Source organism: Balaenoptera acutorostrata, chromosome 4 (assembly GCF_949987535.1).
Source record: "Balaenoptera acutorostrata chromosome 4, mBalAcu1.1, whole genome shotgun sequence".
NCBI classification, from domain to species: Eukaryota; Metazoa; Chordata; class Mammalia; order Artiodactyla; family Balaenopteridae; genus Balaenoptera; species Balaenoptera acutorostrata.
In genome coordinates this window covers 66,698,905-66,717,868 of record NC_080067.1, presented here as the reverse complement: position 1 = coordinate 66,717,868, position 18,964 = coordinate 66,698,905, and the positions used below count along the sequence as shown (strand labels likewise).

General features: G+C 46.8%; 1 protein-coding gene across 3 annotated transcripts in view; it reads left to right on the top strand.

The window, feature by feature from the left end:
* The window catches only part of MCF2L2 (MCF.2 cell line derived transforming sequence-like 2), a 249,321-nt gene extending 232,027 nt beyond the window's left edge, over window positions 1-17,294 (top strand). Inside the window, exons 26-29 of one of the 3 annotated variants that reach the window (XM_007195354.2) lie at window positions 12,223-12,267; window positions 15,404-15,492; window positions 15,868-15,974; window positions 16,050-17,294. In XM_007195354.2, coding sequence (XP_007195416.2) covers window positions 12,223-12,267; window positions 15,404-15,492; window positions 15,868-15,974; window positions 16,050-16,125 — 317 coding nt within the window. In that variant the 3' untranslated portion in view covers window positions 16,126-17,294. Of the gene's footprint in view, window positions 1-12,222; window positions 12,268-15,403; window positions 15,493-15,867 lie in introns of all 3 variants that reach the window. The other 2 variants (XR_009008109.1, XM_057545103.1) reach the window with 2 other exon arrangements.
* Window positions 17,295-18,964: the final 1,670 nt, after the last annotated feature.

Genomic DNA, 18,964 nt, shown 5'->3' with positions numbered 1-18,964 from the left:
ACATTTCTTAAGTCTTCCTCAAGTCCTAGCACTGTGTGCTCTAGGTTGTGACAGGAATGTAAAATATAGATAAGAAGCAGAACCAGACGCTAGCAAGTAATTTAGATTTAAAAAAAAAAAAAAAAACTGAACTGTAAGATCGGCCCAGAGGTGTGGTCCCAGCCCCTTCCTTTCACAGGCAGGCAAACTGAGGGTCAATTTCACACAGCTTTCCTGCAGCAGGACCAGGTCTCCTGAGCCTGGCTCACCAAGCAGGGTCTGATGAAATGTCACTGCAAGTGATGCCCACAGCAAGGGCTCTAGGAATTCAGAGGGGCCTCCGCGCCCTGTGGGTGAGTGAGCGGGAGTGGGGCCTTGGGCTGGTCCCCGAGAGATGAGACTCCAGGGCAGAACGCAGACGCAGGGGCATCAGGCAACAGGGGAGGGAGGCTTCAGAGGTTGCCAGATCAGGAGCATCAGGACCTCACCCCTGCCCAGCACTCACACAGCTCTGACACCCACGCATTATCACCCCAGTTCATTCCTACACCGCCCGACCCCACCTTCAGCCACCGGCACTGCTGGGCACGATAACTCCGGGCCCTCTGGGCAAGGCCTCTGGGCCCCCAGCGACGAGGGCCTCTAAGGCGACAGGACGGGCCCTGGGAGCCGCTGAGGGTGTGGAGACAGGGCCTCTGGAGACAGCCAGGCAGAAGGGGCCTGTGCCCAGAGGCAGTTACAGAGTCAGAGAGGCTCTGGGCTGGGAAGAGAAGAGCGTAACCCGACGCGTGGGACAGTGGCGGTGCAAGTCAAGGAGGGCGGCAGGCCCTGTGGTTTGGGACAGCCTCCTCCCGTGTGGCCTGACCCCGTGTGACAGGGAGGCCTAGGGACACTGGGAGATGAGGCTCACCGGGCAGGGGCTCTGGCGGCAGGCGGCTTCGCAGGGGCAGCACGGTGCGTGGTACAAGGCAAAGCCCCTTTGTGGTACAAGGCATCGTACAAGGCCGCAGGCCCATCCTAGCAACTGGGCAGCTCGTGCCGTCACATGTGTAATAAAGGTGGACCCACGAACCTTTGAAATCAGCGAGCTGCCGTCAAGGGAGCATGTTCAGTGATGACTTGGAGCCTGGCTTGAGAGGTTCATGGGTAGAGTGGAAGGAAATGAGGTTGAGAGAGAAGGAGGTAAGCCTCGAGTATCAGTTTGGGTTTAATGCAGGTGCAGGCAGTGAGGGACACTGGAGGTTGAGACCTGGTGCTGTTCTCACAGCTGGGACAACACCCGAACAAAGAATGTGATTCTCATCCTGTCCCAGAAACGCATGATGTTTGCCTTACCAAGCCATGTAATTTGGGCTCGGGTGGAAAAAGTGAGCACTTAATGGGCCCATTGTTTATTTCTTAATTCAGTGCTAATGGAGCTAACTGTGGAAACGTGGATGGACTGAGAATCAAGGCACACAGGGGACACAGCAGGATGGGCAGAGAAGTGGGAGGGGTTGCCAAGGCCAAGTGAGCCAGGACTGCAGAAAGGTTTTCCAAATTACTAAGAAAATAAGACCAAGATCTACACACTTTCATCAATTTTTATAGTATTCTGTGTGTACATGTGTATAAAAATCAACATGTAAAATCTATTCAAACTGGCTTACATTTGAGAGTGCTGCGTTTTTTTGTTTTTTTGTTTTTTTCATTTCAGGCCGGGGGAATATACAGTTTGAAGCGAGCACTAGGTGTGTACTGATTTTTTTTTTTTTAAACAAGTGTTAAATGTTGCAGATAGTTCCTATTGATTCTACATCATTGCTTTCATTGATTTTCTTCAACACTTAGCTTATTACAAGGGATTTCCAATTAAATTTTAATTTAATTTTTCTAATTAAAGTATATTAGCTCCCTGACCCCACTGCCAGCCTAGGGTATCTTTCCTAATGCTTGCTTGCTGAGTTGCAGTTGAGTCATACCTGCCGTTCTGAAACCTCCCGTAAATGCCTTTGCTTCTGGCTGTTTTCTGGAACTTTCCTCTGAGGACCTCCAATTCTACTCCTATTTTCACTTGACTGCCCTGCCTCCCACTTTGCATGTTAACTGGTTCAGCTTCCCTCATTCCACCCAGAACTCTCCTGACCCTCATTGTTCCTCTCTTCATTCCTCCCTGTCTGGAGGAAGATACACGCAGGGTATTCTTTCAGGGTTCAGTTCTCACTGGTGCTCCTTACCCCATCTATTCCTTAGAAACTCTCCATCTCTGATTCCTCTCCCCCTCCAAGGCACTCAGGACGTACCCCATAAATGCTTGTTGAAGAAACCTGTAGCCTGTGATCCAGTTCAGGTACAGCCTGCTTAGTTTTTTAGGCTCATTTGGCCTGTTCCTAATAGAGGCACCCCAGGCCCTAAAACAAAGAGATGATAGTGATGGCAAGGGGTGAGGGCTCTGGTGGACAGCTGAGTCTCCCTCCTCTCTGTACCCACTCCCTTAAGGAGTACCCTATCACAGCATTTAATGTGCTGTATTATAATTTTATGATGTGTTTAAGTTTTCCTCCCCATTAGACCATGAATTTCCTCTAGGGCATAGAGGTTGTCTTATTAGTTTTAGCTTCCCATGGGCCTCATATTATACAAGGGCCTGGCACTCATGTAAGTGCTCAGTAAATATTTAGTGAATAAACAAATTAAAAAACTGGTTGAATAATCACATCAGGCTAGCAGACCACTCTGCAAGCAGAGCTAGGCGGTGATGAGGGTTAGCTCAGGGCACATCTTATTCATCTCAGACCTCCAGTGCCTAGCAAGTGCTTATTTGTTGAGCACTTGAAACAGCTTTTGAGACAATGAAAGGGGATTCCATCTCCTCACTTCAGATTTGCAGCCAGTTAGGTGTTAACTATATAATCCAGCAGGTGGTATCCCTTGAACATTCCTTTGCTGAAGGTCACCAGAGAGCTGGGGCAATTCTATACCACAGGTAGAGGAGGAGGAGGAAGCAGGTCCATAAGGCTTTAGCTGGGGATAATCTGGTGTGAGCCAGCACCACTTCAACTAGTACAGAACTAGTGTAGTGAGGTCATGTATATTTCTCTAAAGCAAAGGCAATGAAGTAGAATTTGCACCCTGGATTGAAAATATGGAAAGAGCTACCAGTAGCAAGGAAGTCTCAGTCCCTAGCACATGCCAGATTAAAGGTAGGATCTGATGGGAGAGTGGGGCATGAAAGCAATGGGGTGATACCAGCTGCTTAGAAGCTGAGGAAGACATTGCTGGATTCTCAGCCCTTCCTTAATTATGTGAGTAAGAAGAAAGGTATAAAATCAGCTTCCTGCTATTCATTTGCATAGATCCAGTTAGGCCAGAATTAAAATGAAAGGCAAATGTTTCACATTGAGAAGTAACTTCCTCTTTGGAAGAGCTGTCGTCTTAAGGAAATGGTTGTAGGCTAAGAGCATTGCCAGAATGTCCCTGCTTTGGAATGAAGACACTGGATGGTGGCACTGTATTTCTTGCTCTATCCAGGGTTTATGGACTTCATCTCCTCCCAAAGCTTTCCTTGGAGAGGTTAGGAGCATTTGATCAGGGGTTTCCTCACAAGATTTCAGCTCTAACTTCTTTGTGTGTCAGTTTTCTGGTAGGCAGAATTGGGCATGGGATCAAAAAGAAAAACAAATGTGGAGGCATTTTTATATTTTGTATTTTAATGACAATAGATTATGTGTTTATGGGGCTTGAATGTGCTGTTTTGGTAGTCATCTTTTCTTTCCTTGACTATTTAAAGATAATCTTTTCCAAAAGATTATGCTTTTACCACTGCCCATAATCAAAGTATTGGGAATTTAGTATTTGAGACTTTGGTTTTAGATTATCATGTGTTAGTTTGGTGGGACATGTAGTACGTCTTCAGGTATACACTTTATTTGGAAAAGGGCTCTGAAAGGAATTTTAGTTCAAAATACATTTATTGAGCACCTATAAACTACAAATTCCTTGTCATTAAGGAAACATACACAGACCACCCCCTACTCCAGCACAAGGCTAACTAGTGTATGTTTCCTCTTCAGACTTCTAGAGCCTTGGATGCTAATGAGCAGGATATGGCAAATTAACAGGAAGACGACCACATAATTAAGAAATTGAATTTTCAGTACTGGTTAACAAATACTAATGGCAATGCCATTTAATAAGGCTGTTATTCTCAATTAGGGTGTGTATGTGTGTTATAAAATTGTATATTTGAAAAATGAAAAATTACCTATTTTCTTCTTAGTACAGACTAGGAAAAGTAAGGCTTGAGAAAATTTGTGGCTGGTGAGAGTTCATGAAATACAGTCCCTAAATTTTCTTCACATGATAAGACCTGTTCCTTTATGTAGCAGAATCTCTGTGAGATATGAAATATTTGTTTTGTTTTCCTATGGAGACGTAATTGGCTTGTGAAAAATGCTTTTAAGAAAAGATAAACAATATTTTCATCTCTTAAATAATTGGCTTTATCCCCCGATACTGTCGCTGATCAAGTCATATCTTAGCTTCCCACTCAACAGTGACTCTTCAGATTATCAAGGACTATTAGAATATTGGGCTTATCCACCTTGTATCATAAAATATGTTTTGTTCTTGAGGTGTTTAACTCCTTTTTCATGTTCCAAGAATCCTTTGAAGAGACCTTTAAAAGACCCTTTGCTTGAGGACAGAAGGGCCAACATTGGTACAATCTACAAATTTGCAGATATGAGCCAGTTAATAAAGTTATAACTCCTCCTTTACCCAAAACATAAAGATGTGGATTGTCCAGGTGCTTTCTTTTCTTCCTTCTATCTCTGTCCAGCTAATTCAAGGTCATCAGACTCAAAGGCATGAGGTGAACAGAGGAATAGCTGACATTTAGTTACGGGTATCCTAGTCTAGGCTTGGTTGTAGACTGTGTCCATATATGTTTATGTGTGTCTGTGTGTATCTGTTTGTGTGCACACATGCATGCACACACCTTCAATGCTAGGAAAGCAGGCGGCTTTCAGGGGACAGAAAGACAACATGGGAGTAACTGTTAGGTCGATGTGAGCTTTGGTGACTTTTTCACTAGTTAAGTTCACAAAAAACAGTCAGCTCTTCAAAAGATTGGCTGGTACCTCAAAAAAACTGAGAGTTACATTGTAAATGTAGTATAGGACACTGAAAATACCAAATGCTGGTGAGGACATGGAGCAACAGGAACTCTCATTGCTGACAAGAATGCAAAATAGTACAGACAGTTTGGCAGATTCTCACAAAGCTAAAGATAATCTTACCAGATGGTCCAGCGATCATACTCCTTGGTATTTACCTAAATGACTTGCAAACTGTAGTACATCCATACAATGGGATATTATTCAGCAATAAAAGAAAATGAGCTATCAAGCCATAAAAAGTCATGGAGGAAACTTAAATGCATATTGCTAAATGAAATAAACCAATCTGAAAAGGTTACATGCTGTATGATTTCAAATATGACATTCTGGAAAAGAGAAAACTATAGAGATAATAAAAAGATCAGTAGTTATCAGGGATTAAGGGTAGGGGATGGGAAATGAGTAGGTGGAGCACAGGAGATTTTTAGGGTAGTGAAACTATTCTGTATGATATAATGGTGGATGCATGACATTATGTATCTATCAAAACCCGTACAATATCATTAATCATTAGAGAAATGCAAATCAAAACTACAATGATGGGGGCTTCCCTGGTGGCGCAGTGGTTGAGACTCTGCCTGCCAATGCAGGAGACACGGGTTCGAGCCCTGGTCTGGGAAGATCCCACATGCCGCGGAGCAACTAGGCCCGTGAGCCACAATTGCTGAGCCTGCGCGTCTGGAGCCTGTGCTCTGCAACAAGAGAGGCCGCGACAGTGAGAGGCCCGCGCACCGCGATGAAGACTGGCCCCCGCTTGCCGCAACTGGAGAAAGCCCTCGCACAGAAACGAAGACCCAACACAGCCATAAATAAATAAATAAACAAAATAAAATTTAAAAAAAAATTATTTATAAAAAAAACTACAATGAGGTATCACCTCACACCGGTCAGAATGGCCATCGTCAAAAAATCTACAAACAGTAAATGCTGGAGAGGGTGTGGAGAAAAGGGAACCCTCTTGCACTGTTGGTGGGAATGTAAACTGATACAGCCACTGTGGAGAACAGTATGGAGGTCCCTTAAAAAACTAAAAATAGAAAGAAAAAAAAAAAAAACTAAAAATAGAACTACCATATGACCCAGCAATCTCACTACTGGGCATATACCCTGAGAAAACCATAATTCAAAATGAGTCATGTACCACAATGTTCATTGCAGCACTATTTACAATAGCCAGGACATGGAAGCACCCTAAGTGTCCATCGACAGATGAATGGATAAAGAAGATGTGGCACATATATACAATGGAATATTACTCAGCCATAAAAAGAAACGAAATTGAGTTATTTGTAGTGAGGTGGTTGGACCTAGAGTCTGTCATACACAGTGAAGTAAGTCAGAAAGAGAAAAACAAATACCGTATGCTAACACATATATATGGAATCTAAAAAAAAAAAAAAAATGGTTCTGATGAACCTAGGGGCAGGACAGGAATAAAGACGCAGACATAGAGAATGGACTTGAGGACACGGGGAGGGGGAAGGGGAAGCTGGATGAAGTGAGAGAGTGGCATGGACATATATACACTACCAAATGTAGAATAGATAGCTAGTGGGAAGCAGCTGCACAGCACAGGGAGATCAGCTCGGTGCTTTGTGACCACCTAGAGGGGTGGGATAGGGAGGGTGGGAGGGAGATGCAAGAGGGAGGGGGTATGGGGATATATGTATATGTATAGCTGATTCACTTTGTTATACAGCAGAAACTAACACAACATTGTAAAGCAATTATACTCCAGTAAAGATGTTTAAAAAATAAAATTAAATTTAAAAATAAAATAAATAAATAAAAACCCCACACATGGTAGTATAGTAGAGGCTGTTGAGACCTCATCCACATCCTTTTTATCAGTCAGTTTCGATCTTCAGCTGACCAGAGTCATCCAGCCAAGAAATGCCTAAGAGCTTATGGCCTCCCTCAAGGGCAGCTTGGCTGGCTGGTACAAAAGCCAGACCTTCTGCCTCAAGATGGGACACTTGTGGTGCCATCCATATTCCAGCATTTCTCAGGGGATCAGGCAGATGCTGGACCTTGGCTGAACCCTCGTCTGCATCTGGCTTCTTCCTTGCTCTGTCTTCTGCCCTCATTGCCTTACACATTTCAGCTGAAAGCCCTTTCTCCTTAACTCGCTTGTACAGTCTGCTTCTGGGAAACCTGACCTAAGACAGTTAGTACCCGGAGAGGTCCTAGAAAGGATGGGATTCTGGTGTTGGGTCACTTGCTGGCCAAATGGCAATGAGGACCCCATTGCTAGTGGTAGGTGGAATGTTGGAAGTGCTGGTCCCTGGCCTATGTAGCAGTTCAATTGCGAAGACCTTCCCTCGTGGTGACCTGGGATCAGATACAGGCAGACAGGGATGCACCAGCTGGTGCAATGTCTCTAGCATTTGAGAGGTTTAGGGAAAATATTAACTATCAGGAACATGGAACTGGGTGGTTATTGCTAAGCACCACTGATGCACTGAAGAGAGTGAAGAAAGTGACAGCCTCAGATTAATCGCCAATTTAAAGCACAGTGTGAGAATCAGAGGGCCTCCTTTCCAGTGTTCAGCCCCTCATCGCCTACAGCAGAGGGCAGTACTTGAGAAAAGGATGAATTCTCAGCCTAGGCAAGTCTGCTGCCTTATTATTTTGGGCCCCTAGTGCCAATAGATGAAGCAGGCAAGTCAGGCCCTGATAGGGAAGATATAGGACCCTAAAACTGGAGGATATCTGGGTACATGCCCTTGTTCCCCTGGGCTGGCAGAAGTGGCCCACTCCCCCTTGTTGAAAGATTGGCCCTTCTCCTCCCCGCAAGATTATGCAGAAGTCTCAGATGAGACATACAGTAAGTCCCCTACATACAAACAGTCAAATTGCAAACTTTCAAAGATGCGATAGTGCGTTTGCGTGTCCAATCACATAAGTTAGTTCATGTGTCTGGTGTACATTGTCACGTGCGTACATCCTCTACAAGTGGTTGTGCTTTTGTGTATTTTACTGTACAGTACTATATACAGTATAGTAGTACAGTATCTTTATTTCAAGCCCAGGATGTCTGGAAGCAAGTGTAAAAGCAGCAGTGATGTAGTTGGTACTGCTAAGAAGTGCCAAGCGGTAACAATGGAAACAAAAGTGAAAATAATTGAGAGAGTGGAGCGACAAGAGGAAGAAGTAACTGAAGAACCGAAGAGATTCACGACGCAGGAAATGGCAAGATTTTCTTTATCTGAGGAGGCACTGTTAGTTTTTGAGGCACAGGGCCCGAATGTAGAATGGTACACAAAGGTTGCAGCAGCCATTCAGAATGCAATCCAGTGCTACCGTGTCACCTATGATGAGAAAAATAGAGCTACTACCCAGATATCACTGGACCATTTTTTCAAGAGGGTAGATGGAATTGAATCCAGCAAGGAACCAGAACCTGTGCCATCAACATCAGGCGTGCATGAACTTGCAGCTTGCCCTCCGTCTCCTATTGCTGACGATCCTTCAGCTCTACCATCTCCCACCTCCTCCTCTCCCCGCTCCACTCAGTAACTCTTCTTGCCTGTTCACTCGATGCCAGCCCCTGTATGCCAGCTGTTGTACTGTACTACTGTACTTTTCAAGGTACTGTACCATAAGATTAAAAATGTTTTCTTTATTTTTTGTGTTTGTTTATGTATTATTTGTGTGAAAAGTATTATAAACCTATTACAGTACAGTACTGTATAGCCAATTGTGTTAGTTGTGTACCTAGGCTAACTTTGTTGGACTTACGAACAAATTGGACTTAAGAACACGCTCTCAGAACGAAACTCGTTCGTATGTAGGGGACTTACTGTACAAGACAGTGCTTGCCCTCCTCAGGATACATCCCCACCCCCTTCCCAATCCCCTTCTAGAACAATAACCAGCATCAAATTACAACATAATCTGACTGGGGAAGAGGCACATAGACCTATGGACATGAGCTCAAAATGTAAGGATCTTTGTGCCACACTGTAATGCCCCCCCCCAGAGAACATCCATTGCAGAGAAGTTACCAAAGAACCAAGCTGACTAGATGACTTGGCCAGGAGGTGTCAGCCAGCTTCTTCCTTGGCAACCCAGTACGTGCACAATGGGCTCATAAATGGAGAAGCTTTGGCAGCAGAATGGGAGGCTGTGCATGGGCCTAGCAGCATGGGCTCCCTGTCGTCAAGACCAATCTAGCTACTGCCACTGTTGACTGTCCAACCTGCCAGCACAGAGATCCATGCCGAGCCCTCAGCTGGATACTATCCCTTGAGGAGAACAGTTGATTTCATCAGATCCTCCAAGCTGGAAAGTACAGTGATTCACCCTGAACGGGATTGACACATGGGCCTTTCCTGCCTTCAGTGCCTCAGTCTGCAACACTGTCCAAGGATAGAACATTGTTTGGATTGGGGGACTCACTCTGTGGCAAAAGAGGAACAGCCATGGGCGTGTGACTACAGGACCAACCCACTGGTCCTACCACATATTCAGAAGCTGCCGACCTGATAGAGCCATGGAATAGCCTCTTGAAGGCAAGGGTGAGCAGCGGTTTGGACCTGAGACTGAGGGGTTGGGGTGCTAGCCTTAGGGTGCAGTATATACCTTAAGCCAATGGCCACTTTATGGCACCAAGACCCCAGTAAGCAGAAAATAGGAATCTGGGAGCCAAAAGGTTGAATGAGTTGTGACCTTATTCATTACCACACTACTAGTGACCCACATGGGGAATCTGTCCTCCCATTCCCGCAACTTCAGCCTCAGTGGGTCTGGAGGTCTTGGTCCCCAAGGGGGACATTTCCACCAGTGGACATGGTAAGTGTCCTACTTAACTTAAATCTATGTCTGCCACCTGCTGCTGCAGTTGCACTTAGGTTGTACCTTTAAGTCATCATCTCCCTCCCACTCATTCTATATCCCCTGCCCCCTCATCTGGCACTTCTGCTGGTGGCATGCATAGTGGGTGTCCCAGACTCTTGTCTAGCTATTGTTCTTTTGCTTGCCCATTTACAGTTACAGCGGGGCAGAGGAGTACTGGGAGATGTCCCAGTGGATCACCAGATGCGTTCTTCTCTGCCTCTATTAGGTAGCAGCCTGACCGCCTCATGATGATCAGGATCAATGACTTCCTCAAGCGTGACAACTGTTTCCTTTGCCTGGGGGGCTTTATATTTTAGTCTTATGGGAAAATTCTCATTAAATCTCTGATGAAATGGGCAAGGCTTTGGCTAAACCCAACTAGACACATGAGAGGGCAATTGGTTGCTGAGCTAGGTGATAGTTTCCCAACTGTGAAGTTTCTTTGACCCCAGCTCCTAGCAGCCCTGAAAGTCTAAGATGGCAAGCTCGGACTGCTCTAGAAGCTGGCAGGGACTTTGACAACAAAAAATTCACTAAAAAAAAAAAAAAAAAAAAAAGTGCTGTGAGAATATATGGAATCTGAAAGCAAGTAATTGAATGTTTAGGAGTGATTCCTTTCCTCTTGGCCAGAGACAGGTATGCAAAGGAAATGGACACTTCAAATATAGACCAGCCTAGACATCCAAGTTTACACTCTGGGGCACCAAGCAAAAGATCCTAATCCAGCCTAGTACCTGTGGAAGCATTCTGGAGATCTCACCTGTTGTGAGCTCTGGAGAGCTACTGGGATGAATTAGGCAGAACATGAGCCCACTGGCTGACTCCTAGAAGGCAGAGAAAGAGCTCAGCAGCATAGCACACAGTTAAGGGCCCAAGCACTGAGGGCTTACAGACTTCAGCTCCATCTCTCTGGACGAATTACTTAACTTCTTTGTGCTTAAATTCTTTTCATCAATTATTTTACAAAATGGAAGCAATACTGTATAGTCTTGCTGTGAGAATTAGATTAAGTTCTTAGGCTGGTGCCTAGATTGCTGTTAGCATATTAAATAGCAACTAGTTACCCATGTCTGTTCCTCCAGGGAAGAGAAGGAAAGCCCCAGGGGCTTAATGCATTACTTCTCCATTCCCCCAACCCCAGGTGAAAATGATGTACTTTAGTTCATATAATAGAGATAGTTCTTTTAAAGGAAAAGAGGAACAAAGGAAACTCTAGTTTGAAAGAAAATAGAAATAGTTTGCCCCTTTGAAATCTATGGCCTAAGAGCTGTCTCTGAACTAGCAGGATCTACAGTTGTCCCTTTGTGCCACCTAGTGGACAGCAAGGGAAAAGCCACAATTTTATCTTCAAAGTCTATAGTTTACCAGAAACATGTATTCTGAAGAGGATAGTTTAAACTCGCTAATGGGCTCACTTGTTAATAAATTTCATTTTTTAATTAATTAATTAATTTTTGGCTGCACTGGGTCTTCGTTGCTGCACGCAGGCTTTCTCTAGTTGCGGTGGCTTCTCTTGTTGCAGAGGCTTCTCTTGTTGTGGAGCATGGGCTCTACGCGCGTGGGCTTCAGTAGTTGTGGCACGTGGGCTCAGTAGTTGTGGCACGTGGGCTCAGTAGTTGTGGCTCGTGGGCTCTAGAGCGCAGGCTCAATAGTTGTGGCGCACAGGCTTAGTTGTTCTGTGGCATGTGGGATCTTCCCGGACCAGGGCTAGAACCCATGTCCCCTGCATTGGCAGGCAGATTCTTAACCACTGCGCCACCAGGGAAGCCCCTAAATTTCATTTTTTAAGCAAAAAAAATCAGGATTTTAAACACTAGGTGCTAAAACTAAATTCCCTAAATATTTTAGGATTTACGTGGTGTGTGCTATGAAGATCATCCACTGAGGGAAAAGAGAATACACCCTGTCCTTATCAGCATGAATTTTCATGGCCCACCTTTCCTATTCTTCCTGTCCTTCTCCACCAACACTCTTTATGCTTATTCTCTACATGGACTGGGAGTGCCCCAGAGACTCAGGGTATACCTTCCCAACACACTGCTGGACCTGGGCTGATACCAGGGTCATTCTGCTCATTTTCCAAGAATGCAACTATCACTTGAAATTTTACTGTAATCAAATTAACTATTTGTCAAGGGTCTGTATGTTCAGTTTGGCTTTTCTGCTGTGTGTGTGTGCACGTGCGTGTGTGCACTCTGCTTCCCGTTAAAGTCATTTTTTAACTTTATAATGTTTCCTCCCCCAGATGTTTATGAGGATGAAGAAAATGGCAGACAAATATCCCCAAAATGTGAGTAATAATAGCACACTTGGAGTGCCCAGAGCGGTTCTGAGACCTTCTCTTTAGTATTATCATAATTACTATTAACAATAATAATAATGCATGTTATTTATTAAATTCCATTTTACTTTACATTTTTGCTAGTCATTACATCAACACTGCAAAACAGGTATTATTATCCCCATTTTAGAAACAAGGAAACTGTTGCTCAGAGAGGTTAAGTGGCTTACCCAAGATCACACAGCCAGTGAGTGAAAGGCAAAGTCAAAACAGCACTCAGGTCTGACTGACTCCAAAACCCCTGCTCCTACCCCAGGCAATGGGCCTCTCATTCATTCACTCAGGTGCCTGTGACCTGCCAGACCCTGAATCTGGGGTCCCCTCAGTGCTGCCACCTCCATAAAACCAAAGACTTAGTACCTAAGACTTTTAGTACCACAGAGCCCATGGCCAGTGAATCCAGGAGGCAAGGATTAAATACGGAAATGACAAAGATACAGCAAAAGACTGCCGTGAGCTGCACTTTCCTCCCCTGCACAACTGGGGCACTTTGACTGAGGGATGTTCTCCAAGGCTTGCGGGTTCTAAGAAGTCTGGGTTTCTTCCAGGAGCCATGAGGGATACTGGGTGAATAGGGTGTTGTCTCTGCTGCCAAGAGCCCGGGGCCCATGGGGGAGACACATGAGGGCCCACCCAGGGCAGATGCAGTTCGCCTCGGAAGAAACTCTCCCTCGAAGGGTCCTGTGAGGAGACTGTGGGTGACCCCACCGCCTCCCACAGCCCCTCTCCTCCTCTGTCTCCAGGATAGAATAGAACAGAATAAAAGAACAGAACAGAACAAATGAATAGACTAGAAAGGACAGAACAGAATAGATGAGGACATCACACATTGTAAGAGCAATATGGTTCCACAAACATTGGTTTTAATTTTGTGAATGTATTTCTGTGTGTACACTGCGTTGGGATGTAAATTTTGCCCCTCCCTGGGTCACACTCTAAGGAGTATGGAAAACCCTGCCCTAGACTAAACTGGAGGCCTGTGGGGCCCCAGGCGGCCCCCACCCTCACCTGTGGTACCAGGAGCCTAGGAGCCCATGTGCACTGCCGGTCCCCAGCAGGGAGGTGGCATCTGGGTCTTGACTGTGCTCGGAGGATTGGTCCTCTTTCCAGCTCAGGCAAATCCTTACCTGGAGGCAGCGGGTGATGGCCTGGATGACCCTGAAATAATGCAGCCAAGGCTTGGCCGTGTGTGTGAGGGCCCCTCTGTGCCAGCCCTGTGCCTGGCTGAAGCCCCCTCACCCTCCCCATCCTGCAGGGTCCACAGGAGAGAGGGGGAAGCAGCCCCGGCACCAGGTCATCATTTCACTTACCTGGAAGAAGAGCTGGAACTCGTCCTCACGTCTTTCAGTTCCCATGTTGCCACCCAGCCCCACTACCACCCCGGGCTCCTCCCAGCGGGCGGCTGGGGTCCCTGGCACCCGGCATTGCCTGGGGCACTGAGATCACGGCCCCTGGAGACGCAGCTCTTCTGTTCACGCAGGGGGTGGTCAAGGGCGCAACTGCTCCTGCTCTGGTTCCTCCCTAAGAGCTTTCCAGCAAGACCGCCATCCCTCCGTCCTCACTGTCTGCTGCTGGTCTAAGGGGACCCACGCTGGATGACCACCCTAAAGAGGCGTCTCTGGGGGTTACTGCGGATGTCCCGCAGTCACATCTGGAGGAGGGCGGTGGGAGGCGCCTCCCAGGGCCACTTTCTCCTCCACGGTCCCTCCGCTCACCCCACCATGTCCCAGGAGCAGGAATTAAACCAGGCTTTGCCCCTGCGTCCTCCGGCGGGGTCTCTGGAGGCCTCCAGGAAGCGGCCGCCCGGCTGCTCCCCGTCGTGCTCGCACAGCCCTCCCTGCCCTGCTCCGGGGAGGACCCGGGCCCCGAACGCAGCTTAGGGGGGTGCCTCTGGGCGGCAGGTCGGGAGCTCCCTCTTGCGGGCTGCCTGCTCCCGGAGATACTGTGCCCCACCCACCGCAACCGCAGGCTCCTTCCGCTCCGCTCCGCTCCGCTCCTGCGCCCGTCCTCTGCCCACAAGGCCCCTCCCCCTGCAGTCTCACCGGAACTGAAACTCTCTCCTGCGCTCAGATTCCTGCGGGATGGATTGGACTCAGCTGACGCTCAACCTGGGGCTCCCTCAGATCAAGATCTTTCTGCAGATGCTCGCCTCCCTAAGCTGACTTGGGAGCATTGTGGGGACAGAGATCCTGTCTTTAGAGTAGGAATGTGTAGGGAATTCCCCGGCGGTCCAGTGCTTAGGACTCCGCGCCCTCACTGCGAGGGCCTGGGTTCAATCTCTGGGTTCAGTCTCTGGTCGGGGAACTAAGATCCCACAAGCTTATTGGCACGGCACCAAAAAAAAAAAAAGTAGAAATGTGTAGATTTCAACTGCAGTGTTTACAGGCGAAGGGAACTTAGCCGGGTGATTTTTCTCTCAGTTCAGTTTCTCATCTGTAAAATGGGGCTAAGGCCCTTACAGTTGTGTGAGGCTTAACTTTTGACAAATGCCTGACATCCCAGCAGACATACAGCAGGCTCAGTATTTGGTGGGATTTGCTGTTCCTCCCCAGTGTCTTTAACAGCCCTGGCACAGAACAGGTGCACAATGGTGTGGCTAATTGGTAAGTTAATCATTCATTGGCGAGAGAGGCAGGATGTACTTTGTGTCCCTCTGATTTTCCCACGGGGAGAGCAGTGACTTTTGGCAGAGGCTGCCAAGGAAATGGGAAATGGGCAGTAATCAGGGGAGAGAAGGAGGTAAGGAAGAAAGGAGGGCGGGAAGGAGGGAAGGCAGGAAGGTCGTCAAGCACAAAAAGGCAATGACCGTTTTCTTGGAGGACGAGGAGGTAGGACTGTGAACACCACGTGGACATGTCTTCTCACAGTTACAGAATTTTGAGCTGGAAAAGGGAACCCGGAGATCACAGACCCCCTCCTCCTGGCCCAGGTGAAGCAGTCGGGTCCCGAGAGAGGAGGGAGAGATGGCGAGAATGGGCTCCTGGAGACCGGTGCTGCCCATTCCATCCCGCCATAGGCTGCGTGGCCTGTCCTCCCATGCCTTCTCCCCCACGGCCGGCCAAATTCTTCCTTTTCTTTCCCCAAGGTTGCTCCAGCAGGGAGTTTATCTCCATGGAAAACTTTGACAATTGTGAAGGTCCAGAAGATACGGAAAAGGAGAGCAGTGCTCTGAGTGTAAATTTCTTTCCTTCTTACCTCTTTCATATTTTCCCTCATTCCTGTTCATCAGCTTCTCCTGCCCCCTCTTCCTCTCCTCCTTCCCTCTCCCTCCTTTACATGGTTCTCTGCCATTAAGGACTTGGCCTAATCCAGGAAGCTGAGGTCACTGGATCTGCAAAGTGGCTCAGACCCCCAGCCCAGCAGGCCCCGCATCCCAAGCTCCTTAGCGTTCCCCTGGTTTCTGGCCAAAATTAAGGTCTCTTGCTGAGGACCTGAGTGGCCCCATAGGAAAGCTGGGGCGGCCCCGCCCTGCCAGCAGGGATCGCCGTGTGGACCGGACCCGCCCCCCAACCCAACCGCAGCATTACACCCCTGTCCCTTCCCTTCCAGCTCTCGGGGCTTTGCCAGTTGGACGACAGTTATGAAACCTCCAAGTCTGTTCAGGAAACGGGAGAAAGCATCCAGGGAGAGAAAGAGGGTGGCGAAGAGGAGGACACGTGAGTGTGAAGCGGAAAGAAAAGTAAGCGAACTTGTTAGCCATTGCTCCTCTGACTTTCTTCTTGGAATTTCAGGGCCACAAACAAAACTGAGGAGAGCCCTGGGATGTCCGCTGGCTTGCTCGCCCCCAGTGGGGAGACCGGTTTTTGAGCAGAGGCAGTGCGGGCACGGGAAGGGGGCCTGAGGCCGCCCTCCGCAGAGAACTGACACTCGTCCCAGACAACCCAGCCGCCCCGGCCGCCTGCATTCCCGGGAGCCGCTGCTGTGGATGCGGAGGCCAGCCCGCCCTTAAGCAGAAGCAGCAAAGGGGCCTTGGAGCCTGGGGATCTGCTGCCCTGCCCGGGGGCAACAGGACCATCTTGCCGGAGCCTAAGGAGCGGTCCCTGTCCGCCCGCAGAGCCCACCCCTCCCGGTGCAGCCCTGCTCGCGCAGGGACTCGGCGCAGACCCCGTGGGGAACCTGCAGGTGCTGACGCACTCCTGCGCAGGGACTTGGCGCAGAGCCCGTGGAGAACCTTGCGCTGTTAGAGGCGCGCCTGCACGAGCGCAGCCAGCTTGGTTGCGGACCCGCGGAGAACCTCGAGCTGCTCGGTAGACACGCCTTTTGGAGGTTAGCATAATCCAGTGTTGGAGAGCTGAGCGCAGGGTTTCTCAATGTTGGCACTTTTGACTTTGCGGGCTGGATACTTCTTTGTTGGTACTTCTTGTGCCTTGTAGGATGTTTGGGAGCATCTCTGGCCTCTACCCACTAGATGCCTGTAACACCCCCCCACCCACTCACCCAAATTACGACAATGAAAAATGCCTTCAGACATTGCCAAATTTCTCCTGGGGTGGGAGTGGGGAGCTAGGTTGAGAACCTCTGATCAGAGCTGCTCAGACTCCACGTGGCAGCCCTGTGTTCGCCTCCCTTAATCCCCACAGGAATGTTCATGTGATACTTGTGTTACTTTGTTCCAGGATTGTTTCCTTTTAGCGAGGGTTGGTTACAGGTTAACTTCTGAGATATTTACGTTCAGACTCGTTAGTTTTTAGTTTCAGTTATCTTCGGTTATTTATTTTTAGTTTCATTAGTTAATTTTCATTTGTTTTTAGTTTTCTAGTTACTTAATCTTATAGCTTTAAAGTTACCTGTTTATAATTATTTTGTTTTTAAAGTTACTTAGTTTTTGAGTTATTTATTTTCAGTTATTTATAGTTACTTTGTTTTAATAGTTATATATTTCCAAATTAGCTTTAGAACTATTCATTTTTAATTATCTGTCTTTACAATTGTTAATATCTGAGTTATTTATTTTCATGGTTATTCTATTTTTAGTTATTGGCATTTTTGAATTACTTATTTTTACAGTTACTTATTTGAATAGTAAAAACTCATTGGAAGTTTTTGAATTACTTTATTTTCAGGATAAACTACCTGTCATTATTTTGGGGTTTTTCCCCTAGTTATTTGGTTTTAGAGTTACTTATATTCACAGTGATTTATTTTCACTTATTTTAGATTCTGTGTTATTTTTACATTCATTTGTTATTTGGGTTTTTTATTTTTTAGTTATTTGGGTTTAAATTATTTTATTTTCAGTTGTTGCATTTTTGAACACTATATTTTGAGTTTTTTAGTTTTAGAAATTTTGAGCTATTTAGTTTCTGAGTTATTTTCAGAGTTACTTATTCTCAGTTATTTCTTTTCAGTTCTGTCTGTCATTCAATTTTTTTTCTATTCACTATTTTTAGTTATTTTATTTTCAGGTTTATTTTCAGAATTATTTAGTATTACAGTTATTTAGTTCATCAGTCAGGATCCAATCAAGAGAGACACTATTCTAGTTATTTTAACAGAAAGGATTTACTATAAGGAAGTGCTATCCAGCTACTGGAGATTTTAATGGGGAAAAAAAGATAACAAGATAATGATAATGATGTATTATGAAGATTCTAACTATAAGAAGCAGCTACCAGCCCAAGGGCAGAGGGAACAAGGGAAGAGGTTGGGGGCTCCACATGGCTGAGGGTAGCCCTCTGGTGGGGGGTGGCAGTGGCATTCCCCAGGTGCCCCCAGGAACTTGAAGGCGGACCTGGGAACTGTATGCAGAACCCTGCTGCCAGCTGGTGCTAGAGGAAGGGGCATGATGAGGCCGGTTATGGAAGTGTTGGGAAAATGGTAAGCTGCAGCTTCTGGAACTGACTGGGGCTCTCAGGGTGAAGGCCAGTTGCTAGGGCAATGCTGAAGGGAACCCAGGCACACAGGGAGGAGCAAAGCCCTCTCCCCTCTACCAGTCTCTGCTCCTCTGCCCTATTGGCCCAGGCTGACAGGGAGCAGCTGGCAAAGGAGGCGAATGGCCCCAACCACAAAGCAGAGAGCAGAGGGTGGGCGGGGAGCTGAGCGATCATGGCTAATAACCAAGCACCCTGAGCTCTGGAGTTGTTTAGTTTTAGAGGTAGTTTTGGATTTAGTTGCTATTGGAATTGTTAGGGTGCTTTGATTTTAACTTTTCACTGGATGAGGGATCTGGCTGAGTTTTCAGTCCCCTGATTCGTTCCTGGAATGGAGTGGGTCAGCAGGCACCTGGGGAGTGTCTCCCATGAGACTTGGGAACATCACTGTAGAATTCAAGAAAACCAAAATAGTGTGTCCATAAAGAAGCCCTTTGACTGGGTGGCCAAAAAGGGCAGAGACTGAGGAATAGACCATCAGGGAGGGGCTCCTTGGCACGATTATCTAGCAGAGTGTTTGAAATTTTTCAGAAAGTTGAACTATGTGGTGGGTCCCTGCTCTCATGCCCCCTTTCCTAACAACAAAGTATCTGTCTTATGGTAGAATGTGTTTCAGATTGGTAGGATACAATATTTACTATTTGCACACAAAAATAAAGTTCTTCCCAAATCTATAGGAAATCTTACTTCCTTCTACCTGCATTATTTTCCAACCCACCTTGTTCCATTTTGACCATAAGAATATTTATTTATTTATGTATGTATTCTCTCCTTTC